The sequence below is a fragment of the Podarcis pityusensis genome (genome assembly GCF_964106645.2).
Source record: "Podarcis pityusensis genome assembly, chromosome: 2".
NCBI lineage: Eukaryota > Metazoa > Chordata > Lepidosauria > Squamata > Lacertidae > Podarcis > Podarcis pityusensis.
In genome coordinates, this window is record NC_138029.1 from 100,659,290 (window position 1) to 100,685,697 (window position 26,408).

The following is a 26,408-nucleotide window of genomic DNA, read 5'->3' on the forward strand; positions in this document are numbered from 1 at the left end:
TTGGGGAGCAGCAGCAGCAGCTGAGTGGGAAAAGAAATGAGAGGTGGCCAGAAAAAGGGGCATCAGAGACAGAGACCCCAAACTTAAAATGGAAGAAAAGAAACCATTAGAAGGTGCTGGGTTCGATTTTGTTGCTACTACGCAAACCCCCCAGTGCTATTAACCTGCAAACCTGTCAATCAGCCTCGCACTGTTCTCCGAGCTCTTACCTTTGCCAGCATAATTCTTGTCTTGGCTACATCCAGAGGGGTGGTGACTGCAGCTGCAAATCCACCTGAGCATATAAAAATGCCGAACACAAGCAAGACTTTGTTTGTTAAATATGCATGCTACACAGCCCCATAGTTCCCACAGCTTCTGCCAAAACCACTTCATTATTAATGCTTACAGCTTGTTTCTCACTTCAGAATCTGGTCATAGGTTGTCTGAAGCCAGAGTCTTGTTGGATTGCAGGGTCATCAATGCAGCATATATATTTTAAAAACCTTTTGTTCAGACTCCTTTCTTTGGAGCCGACAAAGAATCGTAGAATTGTAGCATTGGGAGGGACCCCGAGGATCATCTAGTCCAACCCCCTGCAATGCAGGAATCTCAGCTAAAGCATCCATGACATCAGTGTTACCATGTGCAAACAGTGCTCTCCTTCAAGCTGATTTCTGATTTCAATTTATTTTTGCCCAGTACTCCCAGGGACAGGACTCTAGAGCTGTCACTTGAAAACATATGGCTGAATCCCGTGTTAATCCTACTCAGAGTAGAATCATTGGAATGAATGGGAATGATTAACTTAGATCTATTAATTTCAGAGAGTCTACTCTGAGCAGAACTTGGTTGGCTACAACCCATCAGATGCTGCTTTCTACTAATCTGTCCATCCATCCCAGTGTTGTCTACTCTGACTCCAGGGTTTCTGGCAGGGGAGAAGCTGTTCCATCACCTGCTACCTGATCTGCAGATTCCAGTGATTGAATCTGGGACTTTCTGCATGCAAACCATGTGCTCTACCATTGAGCTATGGCCCCAGGTTTAGAGGGCACAAGGTACCAACTAGAAGTTCACAACCCTGACTCTGTCTCTCCCTAATCAGCTGACGGAGCAGGTCTGCTTTCCTCCATTTACAGACATCCAAATTTGTACATTCATGGACTGAGGCTATCATTAGAGCAGCTAAGTAAGGAGCAGGAAATAGCAGAAACCTTTTTGCAATGAGCCGGGAACAAGGTACCACATCATTGACCGGTGTAGATAGCACTCAGCAGTTATAGGGATCTGAAGACTGTCCTAGCAGTGTTTCGTTAGAACTCAGCTCAAACATATGGGTAAAGCAATCTGCCACAGACTGGTTGGACGCAGAGCAATGGTGGGAGGAACCAGCTGGGGAACCCCCAAGGGAAGAAGACTCAGGGCCTGGGAAATGGTGGTGGGACAACAATTAAAGGCTATAGGAAGAAGAGACAGAAGCCTGGGAGGAGGAGGTGTCAGAAGCTGAAGGGGTAAACAGGGCCTAGTGAGCAGGAGGAGTCTGGCAGAGATTCAGAGGCAGAAGCGGAAGCAGGAGAGGAGGGAGGCCAAGAGGCAGATATGAGTCTGGCTGGTGAAGAGGCACAGGTGTCTCCCTCTCCTGCTGCCACAAGCTCCCCATCCCAGAACCAGCAGGGGCATGAAGAGTGTGGAGAAGTTAGCTTCATGCAGGCACAGTCTCAGATTGCTTAGGAAAACCCCTGGAGAGCAGGGGACTTAGTGGGGAGGCATGGACCTTCAGTCTCAGTAACTCCTTCATGGGGTCAAGACTTGCCGGAGATGAGTTGCTGTGCTCATTAGGCCTGGCACTTCTGTCCAGATTCTGTTTTTGCTAATAAAGAGTTAACTCTAATGTGTTCAGTGTGATTTACTGCTGCTTTGCTCCTGACACAACTGGATGTGTTGAAAGAAAAACAGCAGTGAGGCAGGTCCCCTCTGGGTGGGGCACAGGAGAGCATAAACAGGAGGCATAAACTTCTAGGAAAGGAGAAGAGCCTGTGGCAACCAGAGATTTAACCACTGCAGCCACCCATACAGCTAGGCTAACCCCAGAAGCTGTGGAGAGGCAGAGAACACATTACATCAAGCCCATCTTAGAAACATTTTTGCCTTGTGCCTAAAGATGTATAATGAAGGTTCCAGATGAACCTCCCTGGGGAGAGCATTCCACAAACAGGGAGCCACCACAGAAAAGGCCTGTTCTTGTGTTGATGCCCTCCAGACCACTCATGGAGGAGACACAAGAAGAAGGGCCACAGAAGATGATCTCAGGGTCTGAGTAAGTTCATATGGAAAGAGGAGCCCTTGAGGTATTGCGGTCCTGAGCCCTTCCCATAAAAAACATGTAGCATGATGCCAGGAACACAGATCACGCTTCTGGCTGCAAGAAACAACACAGTGCCGAGAGAAGTGGGTTGTTTCTCCCACAGCAATAGCACCACCTCTCCCAAACCAAAGGTAACGTAATGCATGCCAGGATGTTCAGAACCAAGGGGATGAATTCTTGGCTGTGTCACCCAAGCAGTGCGGTACCAAAGCGCAAGCTATTAAACGGGCGAGAGGTAATGAACAAAAGGATAGAGGAGAAAAGCAGTGAGAGGTTAAAAAAGCGAGATCCTTTCTAAGGAGTGTGCAGAAAACTCAGAGCCAAGGTCAGAGTACATGTTCCAAAAGGTCCAGCCCAGAGCATTGTCTTGGGAAGTAGCTATAAATAGTTGTCTTTTCCTCCCAGTTTTATGGAATATAGAAAGCTTGTTCTTTTCCAAAGTGTAGGCAGGAGACAGATATTTAAATCTGGAAGTGATTGAAAAGCATTTTTCAACCCGAACTAGGCTTTGAGCAAACCTGGAAGGGTTCCTGGTCTTGCAAGCTTCATACACTCAAGTTTCCACCTTCAAACAGGTAAAACAAACTGTACGGAGCAACGAAATGCAGCTCATGTAGCCAACATGCATGGAACATGGTCAACTGAGCTCAGACCCTGGGTTTCCATGACGCTGCGGATAATCCAGTTTACGTGTATCAGAGGATCAGGGAACTGACAATAAGTCCACAATCACCAGTTCCTGGGGTTGTATTCAAAGTACTGCTAAGGGGAACAATCTGCCAGTGCAAGAATTTCTCCTTGCACAGCAAAACATTATCTGCTCTCTACTTAGCTGAATGTCCCCTAAAGATGTTCTGGGGGTTCCCCTAACCCGCACTGTGCAGATTTGGGGGTGGTGTAGGGCCAGTGGACAGTTACTTAGTTGGGTACTGCTCCCAGTCTTCATGTTATAAACAGAAACTGGAGGAATCACAGTATGCAAGTATTGTAATTTAACTAGCCAGCGGATGTGGAAGAGAGAGACCAGCATTTCCCACCAACTGCACTCAAGGTATGACTTCAGAGGAAGTGGCATTGTAAAATGACGGCGTATTTTGTTTTGCCCCTTGCTTTGACTTCAGAACATGGCAGCAGTGGGGCCACCAAGTGTTGCAATAACCATGCACTGGTGTGACCCAACTGTTTCGCTGTGCTGGGCATACAGTGCAGAATTGCAGCCAGCACCACCACGGCTCTTGGCACAGCAGATTCCACCCCTGAGGGACTGTGGATACTGAGCAGTGACATCTGCACATCGGAGAATATGCACTAATTCTAGATTCTGCAGTGAAAGGAGCGGATTGGCACTTCAGAGTTTCCATCAGATCCCTACGTGACCGTAAGCAAGATGGCAGCAAAAGGTGAGCTCAAAAAGACACCAATGATCACAGAAACGAAGAGAGCCTTTGGTAGATCAACAAACCAGAAGAACAAACATACTGAAAAATTATCAGCTAATGTCAAGGTATCATATACTTAATTATTAACAGATTGCCATAATCTGAAGGAAATTCCACCCATCTGGAATCAACATACAAATCACACTGCAACCAATTAACTACAACCAACCATGCCCTGGGCCCTCTGGTCTCTCACTTCACCAGCAAAAATAAAATACCTACCCACCAGTGTTCGAAACTCCCATTTTTCTAGACGCATTTTGCGACAGGGAATTTCATTAGCGTGAGCAGTTTCTGAGCTCTGGGTGCAGAACTGTGCCTAAGATTTCAGATTTAAACTGCAGAGTGGAAGGAAAGGAGGAGCTTTTTCTGCCTCCCCGCTTCCATCCACTCTCTGAAGACTGGAGAAAAGACTATCTTAAGAATATTAGGGGGGTGGGCAGGGGAAGGACTAGAGCACGTGAAAAATGAACATAATGTTTTAGTTCATTCATTTTCAGCTTTGTATTCTTCTTATTAAAAAAGCCCACCTAGACATTCCATCGTTGCACCCATAACCTAGGTTTAACGTGCCATTTAGCTCCTAGCTTTCATATCTCATTTTCTAACACTGCTACTCGTGTGTTGCTGACACAAAAGATCCACTCATATATAATGTAAAACAATGAAAGATTACTGTCTCCCCACCCCTTTTTTACTAGTTCCTCCCCTCACTCTCCACACTTCTCTTTCCGCCTCAACCCCATATTGCCGATAACGATAATGTCTCAAAGTGAATGTATGTACTTTTGTTACTCATGAAAAATATTGTAATAAAAACATATGGTGGGGGGAGAAAACCAAGGAACAACAATTCTAGGTAAGGAGGGTCTCCTCCCCCCGAAATCTTATGCATAACCTGTCTGTCTTCCTGAGCAGACTCTGTCAGGACACCTGACACCACGCCACAGTGTAGCTTGAAAGGAGATACACCCCAAACTTTGAGACACCCCACTCTTTTGAGATTCCTAGAACGAGAGCAGAGCAATATCTCCACCTGCACTGGTTGTAGATCAGACTGAAAGCTCACATTCCATAAGAATAGCTGCATGGCATCCTTGGGACATGCAATCAGTTAGTCAGCAGATATGGCTAGTCTATAAAAGGAAGATTCAACTCATAACAGAAGGAAGAAATCTCAGGATGGGGCATTTCATCTGCAATGATTTAACCAATTTAGGTTTGGAAGAACCGTCTTGGGCATCTGTAAAGAGTCAGTTCTAAAAGAAGATTTCATCATTGCCTTTATACCTTGTATGGGCAAGGAGACTTTCAAAACGCAGCACTGTAAACTTGTCAGAGCTAATTAGATCAGAAAGGGAAACCAAGGCAGCTGTCCAGGTTTATTGCACAAAAAAGCCTTCGCTAGCATTGTACGGTTCGCAGTCTTCACTTCCGATATATTTTTGCCTCGACAAAGATGCCAGTGATTAATAAAGGCAGATGGCAGCACGAAGCAGGGAAGACAAAAGGTTTTAACACGGTAATTTCTCCAAATGCATCAAAGTAACGCCACAGATCTTGTGCACTGTAAGATATGCCAAGATGGACTGAATCAATCACCCCCACCTGTTAAGCTGCCTAATGCCAAGGACAGAGTACCAAAACAAAACCCTCTGGGAAAACAGTATTTCAAAATATGCTGACTTCCTTCAGCAAGTAAACAAAACAATTCCCTTACTGTATAAGACAAAGGTCTCTCACCAGCAGCAGTGAGTTGCTGCTGACCATTCACAGGCAGAGCATAGAAGAGAGAAAGTCACAACATTTGAGGTCTTTTAGTTTATGGCTTTAGAGAAGATGTGCTGTATTCCTAGACCCGTGAGCAAAGATAATCAGCTGGCCCCATGAAATACATTGCAAACAGCTGAGGCTGCTATCGAAACCCCACTCACCTGGGAGCAAGCCCCATTAAATTCAATGGGACACACTTCTGAGTAGACACGGTTAGCACTGCGCTGTAAAGCACCGTAGAAAGTTTACTTCAACCACCACTGCAATTTTGCAAGCATTTAAACAAAAATATAGTGTTGGCCATTTAACTTAACACTAATGTTTGTTTTCCCTTTGCCAAGTAGACAACATTACGATTAGGGGGCGGGGAAAGGATCCAGTATTTTTTCTTGGTTAACACAACAGTTCAAAACAGAAGGCTGTGTTTATCGTGTTTAATGTTTTTTCTCTCCTCTGACCTCTAAAAGGCTTTAAGTAAATTTTGTGGTAACGCAAAGAACATGAGCAGCTAGGGAGTCTCAGACAGTTATAGTGTCTGAATACAGCCTTTGTGGTATTGGCAACATAGCCGTGATTAAGGATTGGCTAGCGGCTTGGGCTTATAAACTTTTATTTTCCTTCCAAGAGACCTGCAACATGGTGATAAATGTAAATAACTCTCACGCAATGGTTTGACTTACTTTATGCTTATAAACCATAATGTTTACGTATGGTTTTATACTGGCGTGCGGGTGTACGCACTTTTCCTCTCCACAAATGCTATAGACATGTTGCGTTTGAAGGAGCTGGATGTGTCAGAGGGGAAAAGGGGATCAACAAGGATCTAACCCAACTAAAACAAAACAAAACAAAACAAAACAAAGGAGCCCCCCACCCCCGTCTTCCAAAACATATGAAAAGATTGGGACAGTCTGGACTTTGTTCCAGGGGGACATGAAAGTGGAGATAGGTGGGGAATCTGGCTTGTTGCTAAGCAATCATTAATATACATTCCAACTGCTTCAGGAAGTACCGGTAATTTTGAAAGGCAGCATTTCAAATCCAGAAAGGACTGTCCACCCAGGTCATACCATGCTCCCAGCTTGGTAGCACTTCTTTGTCTTGTGTAAGCAGTAGGAAACCAACAGGTCAAGTTAATCCTGAGGGGGACATAGCAAGTCTGTTAGGGAGGAATTCAAAGCACCTCTAATGCTGAAGTCCCCTCAACACTGTACTAGTCGCACTAGCTGAATGGCCTGTGTAAAAGAAGGAGCAGGAAGCCGGGGTCGTTCTTGTGGCTCATTGTGCATCAGATTGCTATGTCCCATTGCACACCTAGCTTCCACCAGTGCAACTGCTGCGCCGGATTTCATTTTGCACATCCATGATTCTCACTCTTACATTAACGCCACAGCCCTTGCACTGGAAGTCAAGAGAGCACTGTCTCTGAGCCTATGGGTACAAATTCTAGATTTAGAGTATGGCAAAGCTAGACGTGGGCAGGAGAGTCACATAAAGCAAGGGGTCTGTTTCTGCATCAAGAGAGGAACAGAGCACTGCCTCTCCGTTCTCCCACCTTAAAGCAATCCCTCACCCCCCCCCACCATTTCAGGCTTCAAATTGGTCCAGTTCTGGAACTGCAGCTAGGACAGTGCCTGAATTTGTGGAGGCTTGAGAAGATAACCTGGGGGATGATTGAGTTCCCATTGCCAGCACATCTCATTTGGCGTTAAAAGAAGCCAACCCCACACCAAACACGCCCTGATTTACGTGCCAACCAGGAAGGCTATGGCCAGATCCAGCACCTGGAATCCATGGACAGCTGCTGGGGCCACAGCATTCTGGCAGAGAGCACAGGTGATGCCTGCCTCCCAGCTAACCTTTAAGAAAGTAACATCTACACAACTTCATGCACATAACACAGCACTTTCCACAAGACGTACCGGGAAGCCCTTACAAAATCTCAAAGGTCCTTAGCCAGATATTTATAGTGAGAAAGCATATTGGGGGAGTGTGGCGTCAATGGAAAATGGTCAGAACGGTATCCAATCATCCATGGGTTTGCAAGGAGACTATCAACAAAAATCATACTGAAACGGTTTGCTGATCCTATAGGCTTGGGAAAGTGCTACAGAATATTCAGCATGTGGTCTGGTTTCAAAATGGCAGGCGTAATGCAAAATGACAGCCAAAAATGTTCCTTTCCCCACTTCTGAGACCAGAAAATAATGGCAGAGCCTTGAAACAAAATCAGAATGAAAGCTGAGGCTTGAGGTTACATTTAACATAATTTTATTGCCTGAAATATTGGTGACATTTGATGTTATTTAACAAATGTGAAATGCCTAGTGCTGGTCAGGATGTGGAAAGCAAACAGGTAAAACATTACCTGTAGAATTTTCCTTATATCTTTCCAAGTAACAGAACTAAATACCTTTTTCTTTCAATGAAAGCTGAAAATTCACAGAAGGGGCCCAGAATACCCCTAGGCCATCACTCCACATGTCATGCTGAGCTATGACCATACACCAGTGTCTATTTACAGAGGATGGTTCTTTCTAGGCAATTATATGCCACACAAGAAAGCACATGAATACTACTGCTAATGATTCCAAGCGCAATTCAGTATATAATGTCTGAATATATCATCTGATCATCCAAGCAACTCAGACCCAAGACATATTTACTCTAGTTTTTGAGGTTGTGGAGGAAATCTCAAAAAATGTCATCCACACAGACACCCAAAAATTGAGAACTGTTTCACAGATCACCTACTTTCAAATGCCTGCAAACACTAGTGGAGTTGCTCCAGTGGAAACGACACAATACTAAGGCCAAACAAAAAACACAAAAAACCCAGCAGAACCAAGTGAACTGATATTAATATGACTATAAACAAGTACAAAGGGACGTGGCGGGCGATATGGTCTAAACCACTGAGCCTAGGGCTTGCCGATCGGAAGGTTGGTGATTCAAATCCCCGTGACAGGGTGAGTTCCCATGGCTCGGTCCCAGCTCCTGCCAACCTAGCAGTTCGAAAGCACGCCAAAGTGCAAGTAGATAAATAGGTAGTGCTTCGGCGGGAAGGAAACAGCGTTTCCATGCGCTGCTATGGTTTCGCCAAAAGCAGCTTAGTCATGCTGGCCACATGACCCAGAAAAACTGCGGACAAGCATCGGCTCCCTTGGCCAGTAAAGCAAGATGAGCGCCACAACCCCAGAGTCATTCACGACTGGACTTAACTGTCAGGGGTCCTTTACCTTTACCTTTAAACAAGTACAAAGGTGGCTGTTTTCAGGGGCAATCCCAATAATTATTAAGTGGAAAGAAGGGAATCGAAGTGGCAATAACTAAAAGGGCATGTAGCTACCAACAACAAGTAGAACTGCCCAAATAGAGGTGTCACACGTAGTAGGTAACCTGAATGCACTGAAGAAATTGGAAATAAAGCAGACGGTGGTGGCAATGGTTCGAAGCAGAAAGGGGGGCCTAGCATTCCTGGATGCAAGACACCATGACAGCTGGATAAGCAGGAGGGTTCAAGAAGTGGAATAAAGGGACGACTTGACTGCAGGAAACAAAGCACAGACACTGTGATTCTAAACATGTTAATAAGGAAAGAAGGCCTTCTAATTTCAATAAGACATATGTCCACTTTAAAGTAGAGCACCACAGGAATGAGGTCTGAGTATACAGAAGCAGCAACAATAAGGATTTGGAATGAAATACTGTAATACCAAGGGGATGCAAGTGGCGCTGTGGTCTAATCGGCTTGCCGATTAGAAGGTTGGCAGTTCGAATTCCCATGATGGGGCGAGCTCCCATTGCTCGGTCCCTGCTCCTGCCAACCTAGCAGTTTGAAAGCATGTCAAAGTGCAAGTAGATAAATAGGGACCGCTCTGGCGGGAAGGTAAACGGCATTTCCGTGCGCTGCTCTGGTTTGCCAGAAGCAGCTTAGTATGCTGGCCACATGACCCGGAAGCTGTCTGCTGACAAACGCCAGCTCCCTCGGCCTATAGAGCGAGATGACCACACAACTCCAGAGTCGTCTGCAACTGGACCTAATGGTCACGGATACCTTTACCTTTTACTGCAATACCATGGGGAACGGATAGAAAGACGAGGGATTTTCTAAAATAGGCTGCCACATGTTGTCCTAAACTGTATGGGTAGGTTACCAACTCGTTTAAATGGCTATTTCCATGGTTCCACTGCATACCTTGTGTGATGGGACGAAGAGCTGCTTGTGCGTAAAATCCAAGTCCCTCAGAGTTTGGTCAAGTTTGCAAACCTCTGTCTGTAACGGAGCCCCTTAAACATGGCTCCGTCAGTCGCTGGCAGATTCCGACAGTGGTTGCTTTCGGAATCGCTTCCAACATAAAAGCTCCTTAACGGAAACACGTCTTCTGGACTCTCTGCGTGACAGTTTCCGGCGAGGAGTGGGTGTCCCTACAGGAGGTCCTGAAACCTCCCCACTGTTTTCGCTGGAAGTGTCTCTGAGCCATCCCTCCAGCTCACTTTCCCTCAGCTCAGCTCCTCTCCCCCTACTGGTTCCCTCTTCAGCTGCTGAGTCTCTCCCAACCTGTGTGAGCCCTTCCACCTCCCTTCCTTCCGATGGCAGTTCCCTGACACCTTGGAAAGAGACAACCTTTTATTTTTAAATTTGTCATAAACAGGCATATATATATATGTGTGTGTGTGTGTGTGTGTGTGTGTGTGTGTGTGTGTATTTAATGGTGTCTACTTTATTTTGGGCCAATCCAAAAGTGCCAATGTAACTCCTATTCACAATTTGCCATTCACCATGACCACTTTGGACCCTCGCACTGTACACACTCTGGAAAGATGATTTTTGCCACTCCACCCTTAGCAGCCACTAACCTGAGATTTCTATCAGACCATTAAGCTCCCCCTCCCTGCTCCTTGTCAGACGTGTGGGATGAGCCACTTGTGACATCTTAAAGGAAGTTATTTTAAAGCAGGCTGTTAGAATAAGGCAAGGTGGCTCTTTAAGAATTCAATTAACTTCCAGCTTGTTTTGCAATAAATCGTCCAAGAGCACGTCCCGCCACTCTTCATTCCAGGGATAGTGTCCGGAGACTGCCCAGATGTTTCAGCCTCCGGTTCTCCTCCGTGGAAAGTTTCCGCCTGCAGGCTGCTGCATTTAGACATTCTGTTCTCCTGACTCTACTTAATCTAGAGTGCTGTCAGAGCTGTCACATGAACAGTGAATCATGGGCCCTTATTGAAAACCCTCAAGAGGAGCTCAGGGCAGACAGCTGCACAAACCCGCTCCCAAACGCAGTCTCTTCGCGCCGAGGGTTTTACAACTCAACCTCTGGATAATCCCAGAGCTTGACTGACAGGGACTGTTTGTTCAATAACAGAAATTTGTTAAAAACAAATTGGCTGTCTTTCAAATAGACACCCTTTCCTGGGTTCCCTAACCTCACCTTTTTTTTTGCTTCCCTTTCTTTCCCCCTCTTCCACGCACAGTAAGATCCATTTTCTTTGCTCTAAACAAACTGGAATTATAAAAGAATGCTGCTGTGCTGCTCGCCTTAATAGATTTGCACATTTTCCCTCCTCCCTTCCTTTCTTCTTTAGCATTTCCCAGGATAACATATAATCCTTTGCACCTGCAAAAGCTCCACAGACTGCAGACTGCCAAGAATCGACCACGTGTCCTTGCTTCCATGACCAGAGATCCTGTGTTTAAAGAGATAGGAGAGGGAAAAGTTATTAAAAATTAGTATATCTGCCCGGTCTTCCTCTTCCTCGTTAACTTGGGGGGGGGTGGAAACAGGAGTTTTAAAGAGCTGTTTGTGGCATTTTCAATTATGTAATAAGTCACATACACATACTGAAGGACCTTATGTGCTCAAAAAAAAGTAGACGGTCTGGGAAAGATAAATGAAACAGCAAGAGCGAAGGCATGTTTGCAGAGAGTTAAGTACATATTCATTTCAGCCTGGAGCAATGCAATTTTACAGATACAGCCTGAATCTTTCTTCCTCTTGGGAAGATAAAGCAATGCAAAAAGAACCCTGGAAAAATATCAGGAGTGAGTTCCAATCCATATGTACATGCCAAACAAAAACCATTTCCAAATGGCTTCCCTTTGTGTTACTTCATACTAAACTTTGTGTCCTAAAGCTGCTGAGAGGGGTAGCAGCAACAGCATTTTGTCACCCACTGCTAAATTGCCCAGTCTTGAAACCAAGGTGAACAACACAGGTACCACTAACAAAAGTGGCCTTACTGACTTACGACGTAGGTCACTAACACTCCCATTTTACAGATGTAGAAGTATGACCGAGGCAACCCTTTGAGCTTGCAGCTATGTTTTGAACCCAGTTTAGCGGAGCAGAGAAGTACATTTCTTTTAGCAGTGGATCTATACTCTACCCCTACCCCCCCATTTTAGACAGAAACTTCTAATCTGATTGCCGGCTGTGCAGAGTATCAATGGGCTGCCCCTTGTAACAACTGTGAAACAACTTCCCCCTGCTCCCCATGCCCCCGGACGGCTGCGCATAGAAATGATTGTCTGGCCCTTGTGCCAATCATGAAGAACAATGGTTGATTTTTAAATTGTTTTAAAGGGAAAGGGTGCAAAATCTTTAATCAAGTACAGTCGTACCTTGGGTTAAGTACTTAATTCGTTCCGGAGTCCGTTCTTAACCTGAAACTGTTCTTAACCTGAAGCACCGCTTTAGCTAATGGGGCCTCCTGCTGCTGCCGCACCGCCAGAGCACGATTTCTGTTCTCATCCTGAAGCAAAGTTCTTAACCTGAAGCACTATTTCTGGGTTAGCGGAGTCTGTAACCTGAAGTGTATGTAACCTGAAGCGTATGTAACCCGAGGTACCACTGTACTGCGTTAGTTGGAAAAAGCAAAGGTATGCTGAAGTAGAGCTTGCTCCACAGCTGAAGAAAAAAGCACAAACACTCATGGATGGAAGCATGCCTCTATCTGGAGTTGGGCTCAAAGTTCCCTGTGCTAAACTGTAAGCACTAGGCTACCCATGACTAAGGTGTATGGCAACTACTTGAAACATGTCTAAATGACTTCCGGGTTGGCGCCTCTGGCAATGGCGGATTTCCTCCGATCGGGAGGAACCCGCTCCGCGAAAAATAGGGTCTGAACCGCCACGGCGAGGCGGAGACCCATTAAAAACCACAGGCGGGAGAAGCCTGTGGACGTGGGATTCGGCTGGCACCTTTGCACCTCCCCTACTCGCGGGGAAACCCTGTTTTGGGGATCCGGAGCGACGTGGGGTGAGTGGCGCGGTGCTTTGAATCGACTGCTTTTTTCACGGAGTGAAGCCGCATTGCTGTTGCCGGAGAGCGCTGACTTTTTCCTGTGGACAATTGGATTTCAAACAACTACTTGTGAGTAAATCGGAAAATTGGATTTTTAAATGCTTTAATTCGGCACTGAAGCGGGAGGTCACAAACAGGAAGTCCGCCTTCCATTTTTATAAATAGACTGAAGCAAAGTCGTTACAAGTAAAGCCTTTTAAAGTTCTTGGCAAAGGATTGAATTTCCACCGGTTTAAAGTTACAAACCCCCTTGGGAAGCAGGAGAAGAGGGGGAAATTTTGGATCTAGTGAGCCTGCAGGAGAGAGTGAAGAAATCAGATCACCACTGCTCTGAACCTGGGAACGGGCTGCCAGGTGATGATTGAAGAGAGTGCTTTTAACAGAACGGATTTGACAGTTAGCTAAACAAGAGTAAGATACTGTTTCCATTGCCCCTTTCTGCGTTTAAAAAAAAAAAGAGGAAAAGTAACTGAAATTTTATCTTTAATGTTTGAAATTGTGTTTAAAAGAACTGATACAAGTGGAAACTGTTTCCCTCTAGAGGGAGCTTTTGAAACTGTAACAGGACTGTAACTGGGGAATTTCCACCTGCAGAAAAGGAGTTTGGGAACCAGAGAGTGACCTTGGGCTATTTAAAAATGTTGATAGGAGAAGCCATTGTGACTGTTTTATGTAAGATAAGCTGTTCGCTGGGACAGCTTCACAAGAAGACGGATGACATGACTTTTAAAGTTGATAATTTGGAACAGAAAGTGACCAACCTGAGTCAAAAAGCGAACACTAACAGAAATAATTCAGGACTTGGTACAGGAACCCATTTTGGCAGGACAAATGGTGGAGGAGAAGGAGGAGAAGGAGAAGGAGAATGCAGCTGTTGTTCAACATAAAAAAATACAAGTGAGATCTGTGGATTTACAGAAGCAAATTGGAGATTATAAGTTGAGGCCTTCTATGATTGAATCCAGGAAAAGTCAGACTCCGAGGAATGGATCCCGGTTTAGATTAAAGAAGGAAAGTTGGAAAGAGCCCTCTATGCAGGGACTAACTAACTTTTGGGGCATGGACTCGGGCCTGGAGGAGATTCAAGTTTTGGGGGCCTTTGGAATTGGAGGAACTTTGAAATATACCCGGAAATATTTTATGGACTGTAGTTTTAACTATGGAAACTCAGCTGATTTGTCCAGAAGGAAGAAAAGGATTGACAGGTTAGAATTTCCCCGAGATTGGCTCTTCAGCATTAAAGAAAATGAAGAAGACCCGCAGAAGGGACTTGGAAAAGAGTTAAGAGCCTCGGACATAAGGTCACCAGGTTGATGGACTTTATGAAATTGATGGAAAAGACTGGCAGAATCCGAAACCTGGGAGAAGAGATGGTGGAAGAAGATTGGAAAATTTAAACTTTTTATATAGACTTATGGTAAAACTAATGAGTGATAGAAAAATGGTGGAATGATTTTTTATTTTTTTATTTTTATTTCTTATGGGCTTAATAGAAATGTTATAAGGAGTTAAGGACATATAAGTAATTTAGTTTTCATGGAAAATAAGGTTAAAATAATACATTATTTACAATATCACAGAAAATGGAGAAAGATGGAAAGGATTTGCTGAAACAATTAATAAAAGCGGAATACAAAAAGGGAGGTGTGAGGAGGTCGAGTAAACAAGGGAATGGAAGATAGAGTATGAAAAAGAGATGTTTTTAAATTGTTTTTGTTTTGGGGAGTGGGGTTTGTTTAGTTTAGCTTAATGTGTTTAGTTTTGAGTTTAGGTTGTGTTTTGTATTGTTTATATATTGTATTGTATAGTGTATGTTTGTTGGTTTTTTTCTTCTATTTGTTTATTTCTTTCCCCCCCCTCTATTTTCTCTTCTGTTTTTTCTCTTTTGCTTTTTTATTTCTCTCTTTTTGTAATCTATAAAAGTAATAAATATTATTTTTTTAAAAAAAGAAACAAGTCTAAATGGAGAAAAACAAGAGCCATTAATAATGGACTACTCTACCTTACAGCCAAACTCGGAGCAGTCCAGGGGACCAAGGCCAAAGGAGAATTCAAGTTGGCCAAGAGGAAATAATAAAATCCACTTGCAGCAAGGCCAACTTAATTGTGGTGTGGTCTTCCCCAGGGAAGCAGGGAAAACCCTGTTTTCTGGATCATTTAAAAATAGACCATAGCAGACAGCACTTGAGAACATACCACAGGGAATAATCCTAAACTGGAAGAGACTGGACGTGGATGACCTAATAAGTTCCATCCTATCCCTCCTTGTCATAGGGAGGCCCAAAATGAAATGTGCAAAAGAGAGGAAATGAATGCATCGAGTAACAGGAAGGAAAAGATTATAGAGTAATAGCTGCATCCCACCCGGCTAAGTCTACGAAAACCCAATGTAAAATATTTCAATTGCCACCCATTTTTGAGATTATCTCTCTCTAAAAAAAAGAAAAGGTTCCTGCTTATGTTCAATGCTCCATATTTTATTGGTTAGATCTGGATGATTTTCTCAATACGGTGCATATTATTATTTTGCTTGTTTTTACCATGTTGCTGTGTTTTCCCGTAAGATGAGGATATAAGCACAGCCTGCTGGATCAAGTCATTCACCCAACTATTCCAACACTCAAGGGTAACCCACAAGCAGGACCTGAGCACAACAGCATTGCCCCCACTTGCGCCTCACACCAACTGGCATTCAGAGGCGTACAGTGGTACCTTGGTTCTCAGACTTAATCCATTCCGGAAGTCCGTTCCAAAACCAAAGCGTTCCAAAACCAAGGCATGCTTTTCCATAGAAAATAATGCAAAATGGATTAATCCGTTCCAGACTTTTAAAAACAACCCCGAAAACAGCAATTTAACATGAATTTTACTATAAAACGAGACTACTGATCCATAAAATGAAAGCAACAAACCATGTACTGCGGTCACACAATCAATCAGTAGCTGAACTGGGTTGCACACAGTCACAAAAACAAAACGAAAAGAGCTGCAAAAACAAAATTGGAAAATGAATAGCAAAAACAGACAGACCTCAGTGTAACACTCAAAACGGAAGTGTGGCACTCAAAACTGAAGCGTAGCACTAAAAATGGAAGCGTGGCACTCAAATTGGAAGCGTAACACTCAAAACGGAGCATGTTTGGCTTCCGAAAAAAGTTTGCAAACCGGAACACTTACTTCCGGGTTTGCAGTGTTTGGGTTCCAAGTGGTTTGAGTACCAAAGCGTTCAAGAATCAAGGTACCACTGTACTGTCTCCAATAGTGGAGGCAGAACACAGATGCTTAGATGCTTTGCTTGGGGAGAAATGCAGGAGAAAAATATCTATTTGTTTCCAGTTTACACTATTTTCAGCTTCTGGAAGTTACAAAAAAAAAATGCACGTTAAAGCACTGCTTTCACATATAATCCTATTCTGCAAGTAGAAAGCGGAGGTCCCCGTGAGATGTGCTCCCATCTTTATCACGATAATATATGGAAGTCTCATTTTCTAACTCTGCTAGTGGGAATAAGCATGCTGCAGTTCTGAATACTAACGCCATTAATGAAGTAATTCCCGCTGGATAAGAGAACTCTCACCTACTGCAATTCTCCCCTTCTTACTGCTAGTGGTTTGTTATAGGATGGCATTCCTAAGAAGCTCTGGCCACATACGTATCTTGGCCCAAATGTGGCCCAAGACCAGGCATCCCCAAACTCGGCCCTCCAGATGTTTTGGGACTACAATTCCCATCATCCCTGACCACTAGTCCTGTTAGCTAGGGATGATGGGAATTGTAGTCCCAAAACATCTGGAGGGCCGAGTTTGGGGATGCCTGCCCAAGACATTTCGGTGACTGAAAATCCAGGCAGCACCCTTCCTGATGATTAAAATATAATAATAAACTATATAATAAAAGACAATTAGAACACAGTAAGAGTCTGTTGGATCAGACCAGACCAGATTTGTCTAGCTCAGCATCCTTATTTCATACAGAGGTCAGCCAGATTCCAATTCTCTGCCCTTTCATAGTATCCCAAACTCTGTGGCTGCTTCACTCTACCAAACAATAGGACAAGCACACCCCTTCTAATAAGAGATGTTGCTTTGCCTTAAATACATTCCTGACAAAGGTTAATATAACTAGCAGAATGCCAACAGTGAAAACAGCTAATGTCTACTATATTGAACTGGTGATATAAAAATATGTGTCATGGCATTGAGAGATTTGGGTTCAAGACCCCAATCAGTCAGTGGGTGCCATTCTTGGGCGGTTCCAATCTCTCAGCCTCAGCACCACATCAATAATAGGAAAGATGCGGAGTCCAACAACATACACATGCAAGTAAAATGTATAATCTGATCAACTGTAGAGCAATAATGACCTTCTATATGAGGACTTGCGCAACAGTACAATTACTTTGGCATCCTGAATAAACCCAGGGAACACAAAAGCATTTAGAGGATAAGGGAATTGGCAGTGCATCTCATTACGGAAGTTTCCTTTCTTTGGGTCCAATTAACTCTGAAATTGTAACTGCACTGACAAGGTATCAGTGTGAGTACACAAGCCTTTGGTCATCTTGTTTCTCTCTAATGATTCCCTGTCCGATTGCTCCAGGCATGCGCTATTAAAGACAGCAGGAAATAATTAGCCGTGTTTTTCTTTCAGGGCAATACCCATTCCCACCAGCATTCCCAGTACTGGAAAGCAAAGATGACAAGCGCTGCACTTTTAAAACAGGCTGTGATGCCAAGCCTGTGTCATGTGCATTCTATTAGACCCAAGACTGAATAGAAGACTTTGTTTTCCACTTCAAAGGACCCATCCCAATCTTGCGCTCTTCCCTTATGAATAACAAATTGGAAATATATCTTCTGGCTGAAACACATGGGAACTCATACAACCCAGGCCCTCCTTAGCTTCCTAGGTCACTTGTATGCTAAGTTGTGTTTGCTTGTTGTTTTTTTAAAAGGAATACCAAAGTGAGACCTTCATATCATTCAGCCCAGACACTTCCCAGGGTCTTCTGGCGATTCCCTCACTGTGAGAATGAAGTTACAGAGAACCGGGCAGAGGGCCTTCTCAGCAGTGGCACCCTCCCTGTGCAATGTGTCAGGGAGATAAACAACTTTTAGAAAACATCTGAAACATCTGGGGGGGGAGTTTGACTTCACCCCAAGGGGAACTCCTCCATTGTCTCCCAAGACAGATGGATGCCAACAACACATGAAATGAGTTTACTTGAACACAATGGAGGCCTAGATCGCTACGTTAGCCATCTTAGATAGCAACTACAACAACCTAGGTTCTTTTGGGTGACCTGTCCTCCAAATACCCGACTCTCCTCTCACCATAGCCTTGTTTACATATACTTTGCCACCCACATCAGGGCAGAATGCTCGAGGGCAGAATTCCCAGTAGAGAGGTGGCAGTGAGCTGCGTCTACTGGCACTGAGTAGCCCCTCCCCAATCTCAAATTCCGCACATGCTCAGAGGCCCTCTCTTCCCTATTTATGAACATATCAAAGGGTTGCGCCAGGCTTTCAATTTCAGCTAGCACTGGATGATCTACCAGGGATTGTTGAAGTAGGTTAGCCCTGTGAATGCAAAGGGCTGGGCTGGATTCCCCCACGAGATCTCCTCCAAGCGTCTGCCTACCATCCTGGATACTGAGAAGCTATTGCATTCACCTCCCTGCCCCCTTTCGAAGTGTGGAAACTGTTTTCTTTTGGATACTTTTGCAAAGAGAAAAACAATACTCTTCGTGGAGAATTCCTGCTCAGGAGGAGGAAAGAACTAATCTGCCTGCCTATCCAAACTAGTGTTCTAAGGAAAGAAGCACTCTAGGGAGAGCAACAGGCTTTGGAGCCTAGAATGAATTCAGTACATATTTGGAACGAGGCGTGCACAAACTTTCTAGAAATCGGATCACTTCCCATTCTGAAAACAGGGCTCAAACCAGCGAATAAACTTAATGTGCATCCACCCACTGGGAGCCTGTTTTCAATGTGCTGCCTGTTTCCAAACTCTTGAGCATTTTCAAAGGGTGTTTTAACTCAGCCAGCAAAGCAATTCCTTTCCTTTCACTGTTCCAAGCGCACATCAGCTTACAGATGGTGCGCAGGAATGTCTTTGACAGTATTCTAAAGCCACTGTGAATAACAGTTATTGTGACACTGATAAAGTAAGGGTTGTTTGCTGAGCAGCTGTGGCTATATTGTTCTTTTTTTTTCTTGGGGTGGGGGTGGGGCAACCATTCGGCAAATGGAATGCACACTCCCCATTGGCTGGAAGTGACGTCACCTGCCTCGAAAGGCTGCACTAGAAATCTGGTTTCCGTGAAGGAGCACCTCAGCAAATGGCAGACACGTTAGTGTAACCGAACAATTAGTGCTTAATCCCCCAAAGAAGCAGAGTCGTTACACCAAGAAGGAGAAGGGAATGGTAGAACGCTTACTGCACAGCTTGCAAGGAAATGGGTTTAAGGCCCTGTCTGGGTTTCATCTACCCTGGGCTTAAATGCCACTAGGAACAGTAAGAAGAGAAATGAAAAGTTACCTTGGGGGGGGGGAGCTGTGAAAAGGGAAATGGGGGGGGGGGGAGAGAAGGAAAGAATGTGGGACAAACTTTGCTTGCCCACCCAGTAAAAACTATTTTAAGGCTTTTTAAAACGGATAGCTACATATACAGCCAATAACGTATTTAAAAACGGTGTGTGTGTGTATTGGACATGCTACGATTTGAAAAAACCAATTAATAAATTAAAACTAACAACAGAATAAAAATACTAATTGGTGCGATACCATTTTAGAGGAATTTGCTTGTGACGCAGGAGCATCTGAGAATGGTTTTGCTTAGACTCTCAACATTACACTCTCCTCTAAACTTTAGAATACCTAATTAGGTTAGGACAGCAAAACACGCCGAATCCATTTCTAAGCACCAGACTGCATACGCTCAGACCACTGAGGGGGGAGAAAAAAGCAAAAAAAGAGGCTCCAAGCTGCAGCTGAACATATTTGGGCTGCATATCAAGAACTGCTGTACATCCTAATTAAATGCATGTTTATTCCAAAGTACATGCCACTGAATTCAATGCTGCAAGTCAAACGGAATCTGTTCCGGAAGTCCGTTCAACTTCCAAAACGTTCGGAAACCAAAGCGCAGCTTCCGATTGGCTGCAGGAAGCCAGGTTGGCGGCATTTGGGAGCCAAAATGTCTGAGTATCAAGGTGTTCAGGATCCAAGGTATGACTGTAATGGTGCAGAGATGGAACTGTCTACCTGTGAAAATGTTTGTGGTCCACTTTTACATTCTGTTAAGTTACAGCACCTATCCGTCCTATATCTAAAATGGTTCATATAAATGGTTCATATTAAAATCTACTCCTTGCCTGATTTTGGACCATGATATCTAGAAATATCTTTTTTTTTAAAAAGTAAAGTGTCTGAAACACTTGAAAATTCATCTTCCCTGGCAGCAGTAATTTTGCAGCTCAGAAGCCCATTCTACAGATCTTCTTGCCCAAATGGACTATAGTAACAGCCAGGGCTTCAGTGTTAACACCTGCAAGCTAAAATAATATGTGAAATATTAAGCCTCTTCATAGGTCCATGCAGCCATTAGATCAACATCTCGCAAAAGATAATTTTATTATTCATTTTACAGATTTATAAACTGTCTTGCAAAATAAAAAGGTTATCCCAAGCCATCCTTTCAAAGATGATAATAAACATCAGTTAGGACATTTATCAGCATTGAAAAATAGACAATAAAGTACAATAAAAAAGCTGTAAAAGCGCAATAGAATCATTTCAATCTAGCACCCAATTTAAGCATAAGATCTAAACCGAGCACGGAGAACAATATAGTAAAAACCCAACTTTTACTCTAAATTAAAAGCACAGAAATGAAATAGAAATGTTTTCTCCAAATTGGACCAATTGCTTGTCCCATAAATTTGATGAATTAAAACATTAAACATTAAAATGGGAAAGGGTTTTACAAATGGGGTGCCCAGAAATATGGAGTTTCTTACTTGGCTTCAGCTCAGGTTTTAAAGTTGCTACGAACGACAGAGAAACCTGTACTAAAATGAAGTTACAGTGGCATTGGTCTCCATGGGTAAGCAAAATGATGGGGTGGGGAATAATAATGGGAAGTGCTGGTTTTGCAAGAAAAGGAAAGGGTGTTTCATGAAAGAAAGGCTGCCCCACACAGAATACATTGCAGTAGCCTAACCTGGATGTAACCAGAATATGAGTAATGGAGGCATGAGCTAACATATCCAGAGAAGGCTGCACCAAGTATATCAGCTTACAGTGATAAAATGCACACCTAGCTACTGTAATCTCTTGAATTTCTATGAATTTGGTCTTCCGGAGGGAGTGCAACCCCATCTAGACACAGCTAAATACTGGAGCAATTGACACATAGCACCTCTGTCTCATTTGAATGAAGCTTCAGCTTGTTTGTCCTCCTCCACCCCAGGAATTATTACTCAAGTTATCTGAATTTTACTGGCAATGAACTGTTTAGATTACACTCTCTCCAAACCCCCAATTGCCTATTTACTTTGTGAACTGAATTCCACCAGTGTACTTCATGCCCTATGTTTATAATACATTTCACCTCCAGAGCATCTTGAATGTATCCTAAAGCAGCCTTGTATTCTGAGAATCACTACATCACACTCCTGTTTTTAAATGTGGTTGGGGTTTTTCTTGGAAAGCACACGGTGGCTCTTTCCCTCCTCCCCTTAATGCTGTCATCTCCATTGTCCAGAACAAAATTATACCCTGTTTAGCAATTACTGTGTCAGGCTAGTTCTACAGTACACAACTTAAGAGAAAGCTGCCACAACACTACGGTATCACAGCAGACTCCAAATAAGGCAAGTGAAGTTATCCTAAAGGTTGAGATGATTCCCAGATGCCCGGATGACGAAGACACCTTTGCCAAAAAGTACCTCATAAACAAGCCAATTGGTTTCATAAGACCTGATACGTTTGTTAGTAATAGATTCAGCAGTTCCCAAGTACAGTGGTACCTCGGGTTAAGTACTTAATTTGTTCCAGAGGTCCGTTCTTAACCTGAAACTGTTCTTAACCTGAAGCACCACTTTAGCTAATAGGGCCACCTGCTGCTGCTGTGCCACCGGAGCACGATTTCTGTTCTCATCCTGAAGCAAAGTTCTTAACCCCAGGTACTATTTCTGGGTTAGCGGAGTCTGTAACCTGAAGCGTATGTAACCCGAGGTACCACTGTAGGTGCACATCACTCTAAATTGGAAATCTCGGGGTTTTGAAGCTAAGGCCAGGTCTGGTGAGCTACCACAGACTGTGGGTGCTTAAGCCACAGGAGCCCTTGTGAAGCCCACAAGGAAATGAGGATGTGAAAAATCAACCACACTGTTACAGTCATACCTTGGAAGTCGAACAGAATCTGTTCCGGAAGTCCATTTGACTTCCAAAGCATTCAGAAACCAAAGCGCGGCTTCTGCTTGGCTTCCTCCTGTAGCCAATCAGAAGCCACGGAAGCCCCGTTGGACGTTCGGGTTCCAAAGAACGTTCGCAAACCGGAACACTCACTTCTGGGTTTGCAGCATTCGGGAGCCAAAACATCCAAGTACCAAGGCATTTGGGATCCAAGGTACGACTGTACTGCAAGTACAAAATCCCTGGATTTTTGAGATAAATACTAGGAGCCTGGTCTCCTTTCTTTGCCTAGCCAAAAGAGTAGGACCTCCAAAGATGAGATTGGGATACTGCCACTCAAGGCATTGGCCTAGCCCAGGCATCCCCAATCTCGGCCCTCCAGATGTTTTGGGACTACAACTCCCATCATCCCTAGCTTACAGGACCAGTGGTCAGGGAAGATGGGGATTGTAGTCGCAAAACATCTGGAGGGCCGGGTTTGGGGATGCCTGGCCTAGCCTTTTAATCTTCTATGTTTTTCATGATGTGAGGAGGGAAACAGGTCGAAGATGTACCTCTTTGTAAAATATAAATAGAAAACCATCAATCCATCAGCTTTTGTGTGGGCTGCATAATTTGTAGGCCTGACTATTCACAAGTTAGAAGAACGCAGGGACAAAACATGTGAAAAGGGTCCCACATGCCTGGCAGTGCAATCTCCTGCTCTGAGACAACTTTCCTCTACACCCTATTTACCAAAGCATCTTCAGTGGTATTTCAAAATGTGTGGGGAGCCTCCATGAATAACTCCCGCTTCAGACTGGAGGGTAACTGGAAGAGCAACTGAGATGAAGCTACTGAGCTTGTCCACACACTCTCCTGTACATTTACACTCAACCTTAATGCAGAATTCCTGAATGGTGCTTATTTCTTATTTTTTTACTGAACACAGATGAGGTAGCTGGGATGCTGAAGCAATGCTTGGGCATGGTAGTGGACTGAATGAGGGTGGATAAACTGAAACTCAACATAGAGAAGACAGAAGTACTGTTATGGTTCATCTGTCCAGGTGAGTTCCGCCAGGAGGAGGATTTGCAGTCCTTCAGAAGTCCACAGTTTCAGGAGCTCTTTTATCCTTTAACAGTGCTTTGCCAGTTTCACTGGCTCCCATTCTGTTTCCTGATCCAATTCAAAGTGCTGATTGTGACACTCAAAGCCAGGATTCCTCAACCTCGGCCCTCCAGATGTTTTGAGACTACAATTCCCACCATCCCTGGCCACTGGTCCTGCTAGCTAGGGATCATGGGAGTTGTAGGCCAAAAACATCTGGAGAGCCGAGCCTGAGGAAGCCTGCTCAAAGCTATTCGTGTTTGGAGCTAGGATTCTTGAATGACTGCTTGCCTCCACATGCACCTACTCATACCCAGGATCATCTTCTGATGCCTCCGCTGGGTACCCCACCAGATGAGGTACGTTGGATGGTTGCTGGGGGAAAGTGCCTTTTCAATGGGGGCACCCATGCTACTGAATGTCCTCTCCAGAGAAGCATGCCTGGAAACTACCCTTGATATAATTTCAGCTCAAGGCAAATACCTTTTTATTTTCTCAGGACTTTAAAATCCATTTAATTTCAACTGTTGTTTATTATTATTATTATTATTACATGCATTGTTGACTGATGTATTTTTAATCAATATGTATTGTAAGCATTGAGGACATGGCTACTGTTTGACATATTAATATTTAAAATAAATAAAAATAATAAAATTATTTAAATGTTTTGAGTTTCTTTATGGCTTTCTGTCAATATTATATCCAAAGCATTCATAATTCAGGAAGTTACAATCCCTTTTAAGCCAAGAGAAAATTCGCAAAGGCATTTTTAGAATGAAATTTCCAGTTTTCAAATGTCAAAAAGAGACATTCTCTTTATTTTTCAAAACATCTCAGATTTACTCTTTCGCTTACAAAGGCATTCTTTATCAAATAATATTAGAGCTTAGAATAACTGCTGTCTTTCCTAAAGTTTCTGCCACCATGTCCCATTAGATATGGGGTTGCCAAACTTTTTGGATTGGGGGGGGGGGGATTCATTTTGAATTTTCAGGGTGCCAGTCACAAAATGGCTGCCATGGGGGGTGCGGCATAACACAACAGGGAGAGTACAATCATGGTGAAACTTTTTCCATAACTGTTTTTCCATACAAGAAAAGGCTTAACATGTTGAATTTCTGCCTTGGAAATAAGGCCGTAGCAGGAAAAGTGTATTAAAGAGCAAAAGAAAGCAGCAGCAGTTTAGAACCCTGGTGTGCAAACAATTCACTTATCAATCGCATCTGTAGCTTCACTCATAAGCTAAAAACACTGACAGGCAAGAGCAGCCAGGCTGGCTCATTTCACAGAAATGGCTTAAAGGAGTTCATGCATATTTTGCCTCATAACTTTATTTCTAGAAGGACTATAGGCTTCTTTTTAAAAAATAAAAAATAAAGCTGGGGCCCTTGCCCTGGGGCAGTAATGAAGGCCTTAATGGGCACCATGGCATGGCATGTGTGGGCACTGGACTGGGACTCCTGCACTAGATTACTATGAGAATTGTTTGTGACATTTTCTTATAATCCATCCATACTGAATATTCAATCAAGAATAAATCAAGCATGATTAGAAACACTATTCTCTTTGAGTTATGTGAAGCTACAGTTTTGGGCTTCTTCCAGCAGGGTAACTTCGAACGGAAAATATATTTCACGTTTCTTTTCATGTCCCTTGAGCAAAAGCCTGGTAGTGGATGAAATTTACTAGCATCTGACAGCAGTTTGGTGGTTTATGTAAAATTATTTTGTGGTCTCAGTCAAGTTCCAAGTGGGCCAGTGGCTTCAACTCCAAAACCACCAGTACAATTTAAGTTAACTATGCCTCAGAAGATAGCGCAATGCCTCATTTAAAAGAGGAACTGGCTTATAAAACCACCCTAAACAAAAAAACTCTCCCCGGGACCACAGATAATAATTGATGACGTGTATTACTACAGGCTGGGCGGGCAGGATTTGCAACCAATTCCTTTCCCTTTGGTTAAAACCCAAATGATATAACACATTAAGCCCAGAATAAACAGCACTGATCATTTAGCTTACACTTAAGACCTTGGGCAGGAGTTACATCCAGGAAGGAGGGGAGGAATAAGGGCTGAAGGAATACGAGTAGAGAAATATTGGCAATTTAATTTAGCTTCATACATTCTAGGTTGTTTCAAGCACTTACAAGTGAAGCTGCCACAAAGAATTTGGCTCCAATCCTATACAGCCTGCAGCTAACCTGCCACCTTCCTGGTGTTGATGAACTCCAAGTTCCATCAGTGCTAGTCAGCTTCCCCCAATGGTCAGAGATAATGGAAGTTTTCCTTCAGAGCTGCCACTGCCATTATCTTTTCTGTCCAGCAACATCTCATCGGGAAGGCCAAAGGTTAGCCACCCCGCTACACAGCCTTGACTAGGAGTATGTCCCACTGAACTCAATGAGAACTGAACTTGTGAGTAGGCAGCACAGGATGGTGGCACTAGTTTCTCTTATTTCATCCAAACTTCACAAGAAACTATGAGAAACGGTAGTGCAGTATGGTGTCAGAAATGCAATTCTGTCATGGATACAGCCCAGTGTGTTAGAACAGTGACACTTGGAAAGAAAATAAAGTGGTGTATGATCAGAGTGTGTCCATCCACCAAACCTCACAAGCAGGCTTTCAGTTTTTCCCTGAGATATCTAGCCAAAATTTACGTGCAGCATACTCATAGGTTACATTGATCTCACATTCACCACCTCCCCTTGTTCCTGTACTCGTTTTTCAGGGTTAGTCTTTCTTGCTCTTAATCACCATTCGGCCATTGATTTGTCCCCAACTGAATTTTACATTGCATTTATTTTACCTTTTTTTTAAAAAATGGCAACATTCACATTTATATTTTTCACTTTCAAAACGTTTGTATGAGAGACTTACCTTTAAGGACTCCCACAGAGGAAACTGTACAAGGGAGAACGGAATCTGGAAATGGAGAGAAAAGGGGGGGGAAACACCTGTCACATAAGCAAAAATTAAGCTGGCATGTTAGTCGGCTTTCTAAACTGGGAAGTTACTGTTCACTTGTTGAAC

At 43.6% G+C, this 26,408-nt stretch overlaps 1 protein-coding gene across 5 annotated transcripts in view; it reads right to left on the bottom strand.

Annotated features, from left to right (window-relative positions):
* The window catches only part of SLC25A26 (solute carrier family 25 member 26), a 123,425-nt gene that overhangs the window by 12,852 nt on the left and 84,165 nt on the right, over positions 1–26,408 (bottom strand). For 3 of the 5 annotated variants that reach the window (XR_013983005.1, XM_080995907.1, XM_080995905.1), the window contains 3 exons: positions 26,256–26,300; positions 11,178–11,247; positions 210–274 (listed from right to left, as the gene is read on the bottom strand). Coding sequence is in view for 4 of the 5 variants with exons in the window: in XM_080995907.1 (XP_080852033.1) it covers positions 210–274; positions 11,178–11,247; positions 26,256–26,300 (180 nt within the window). In the remaining variant the exon portion in view is untranslated. Of the gene's footprint in view, positions 1–209; positions 275–10,849; positions 11,248–26,255; positions 26,301–26,408 lie in introns of those variants that run through there. The other 2 variants (XM_080995906.1, XM_080995904.1) reach the window with 2 other exon arrangements.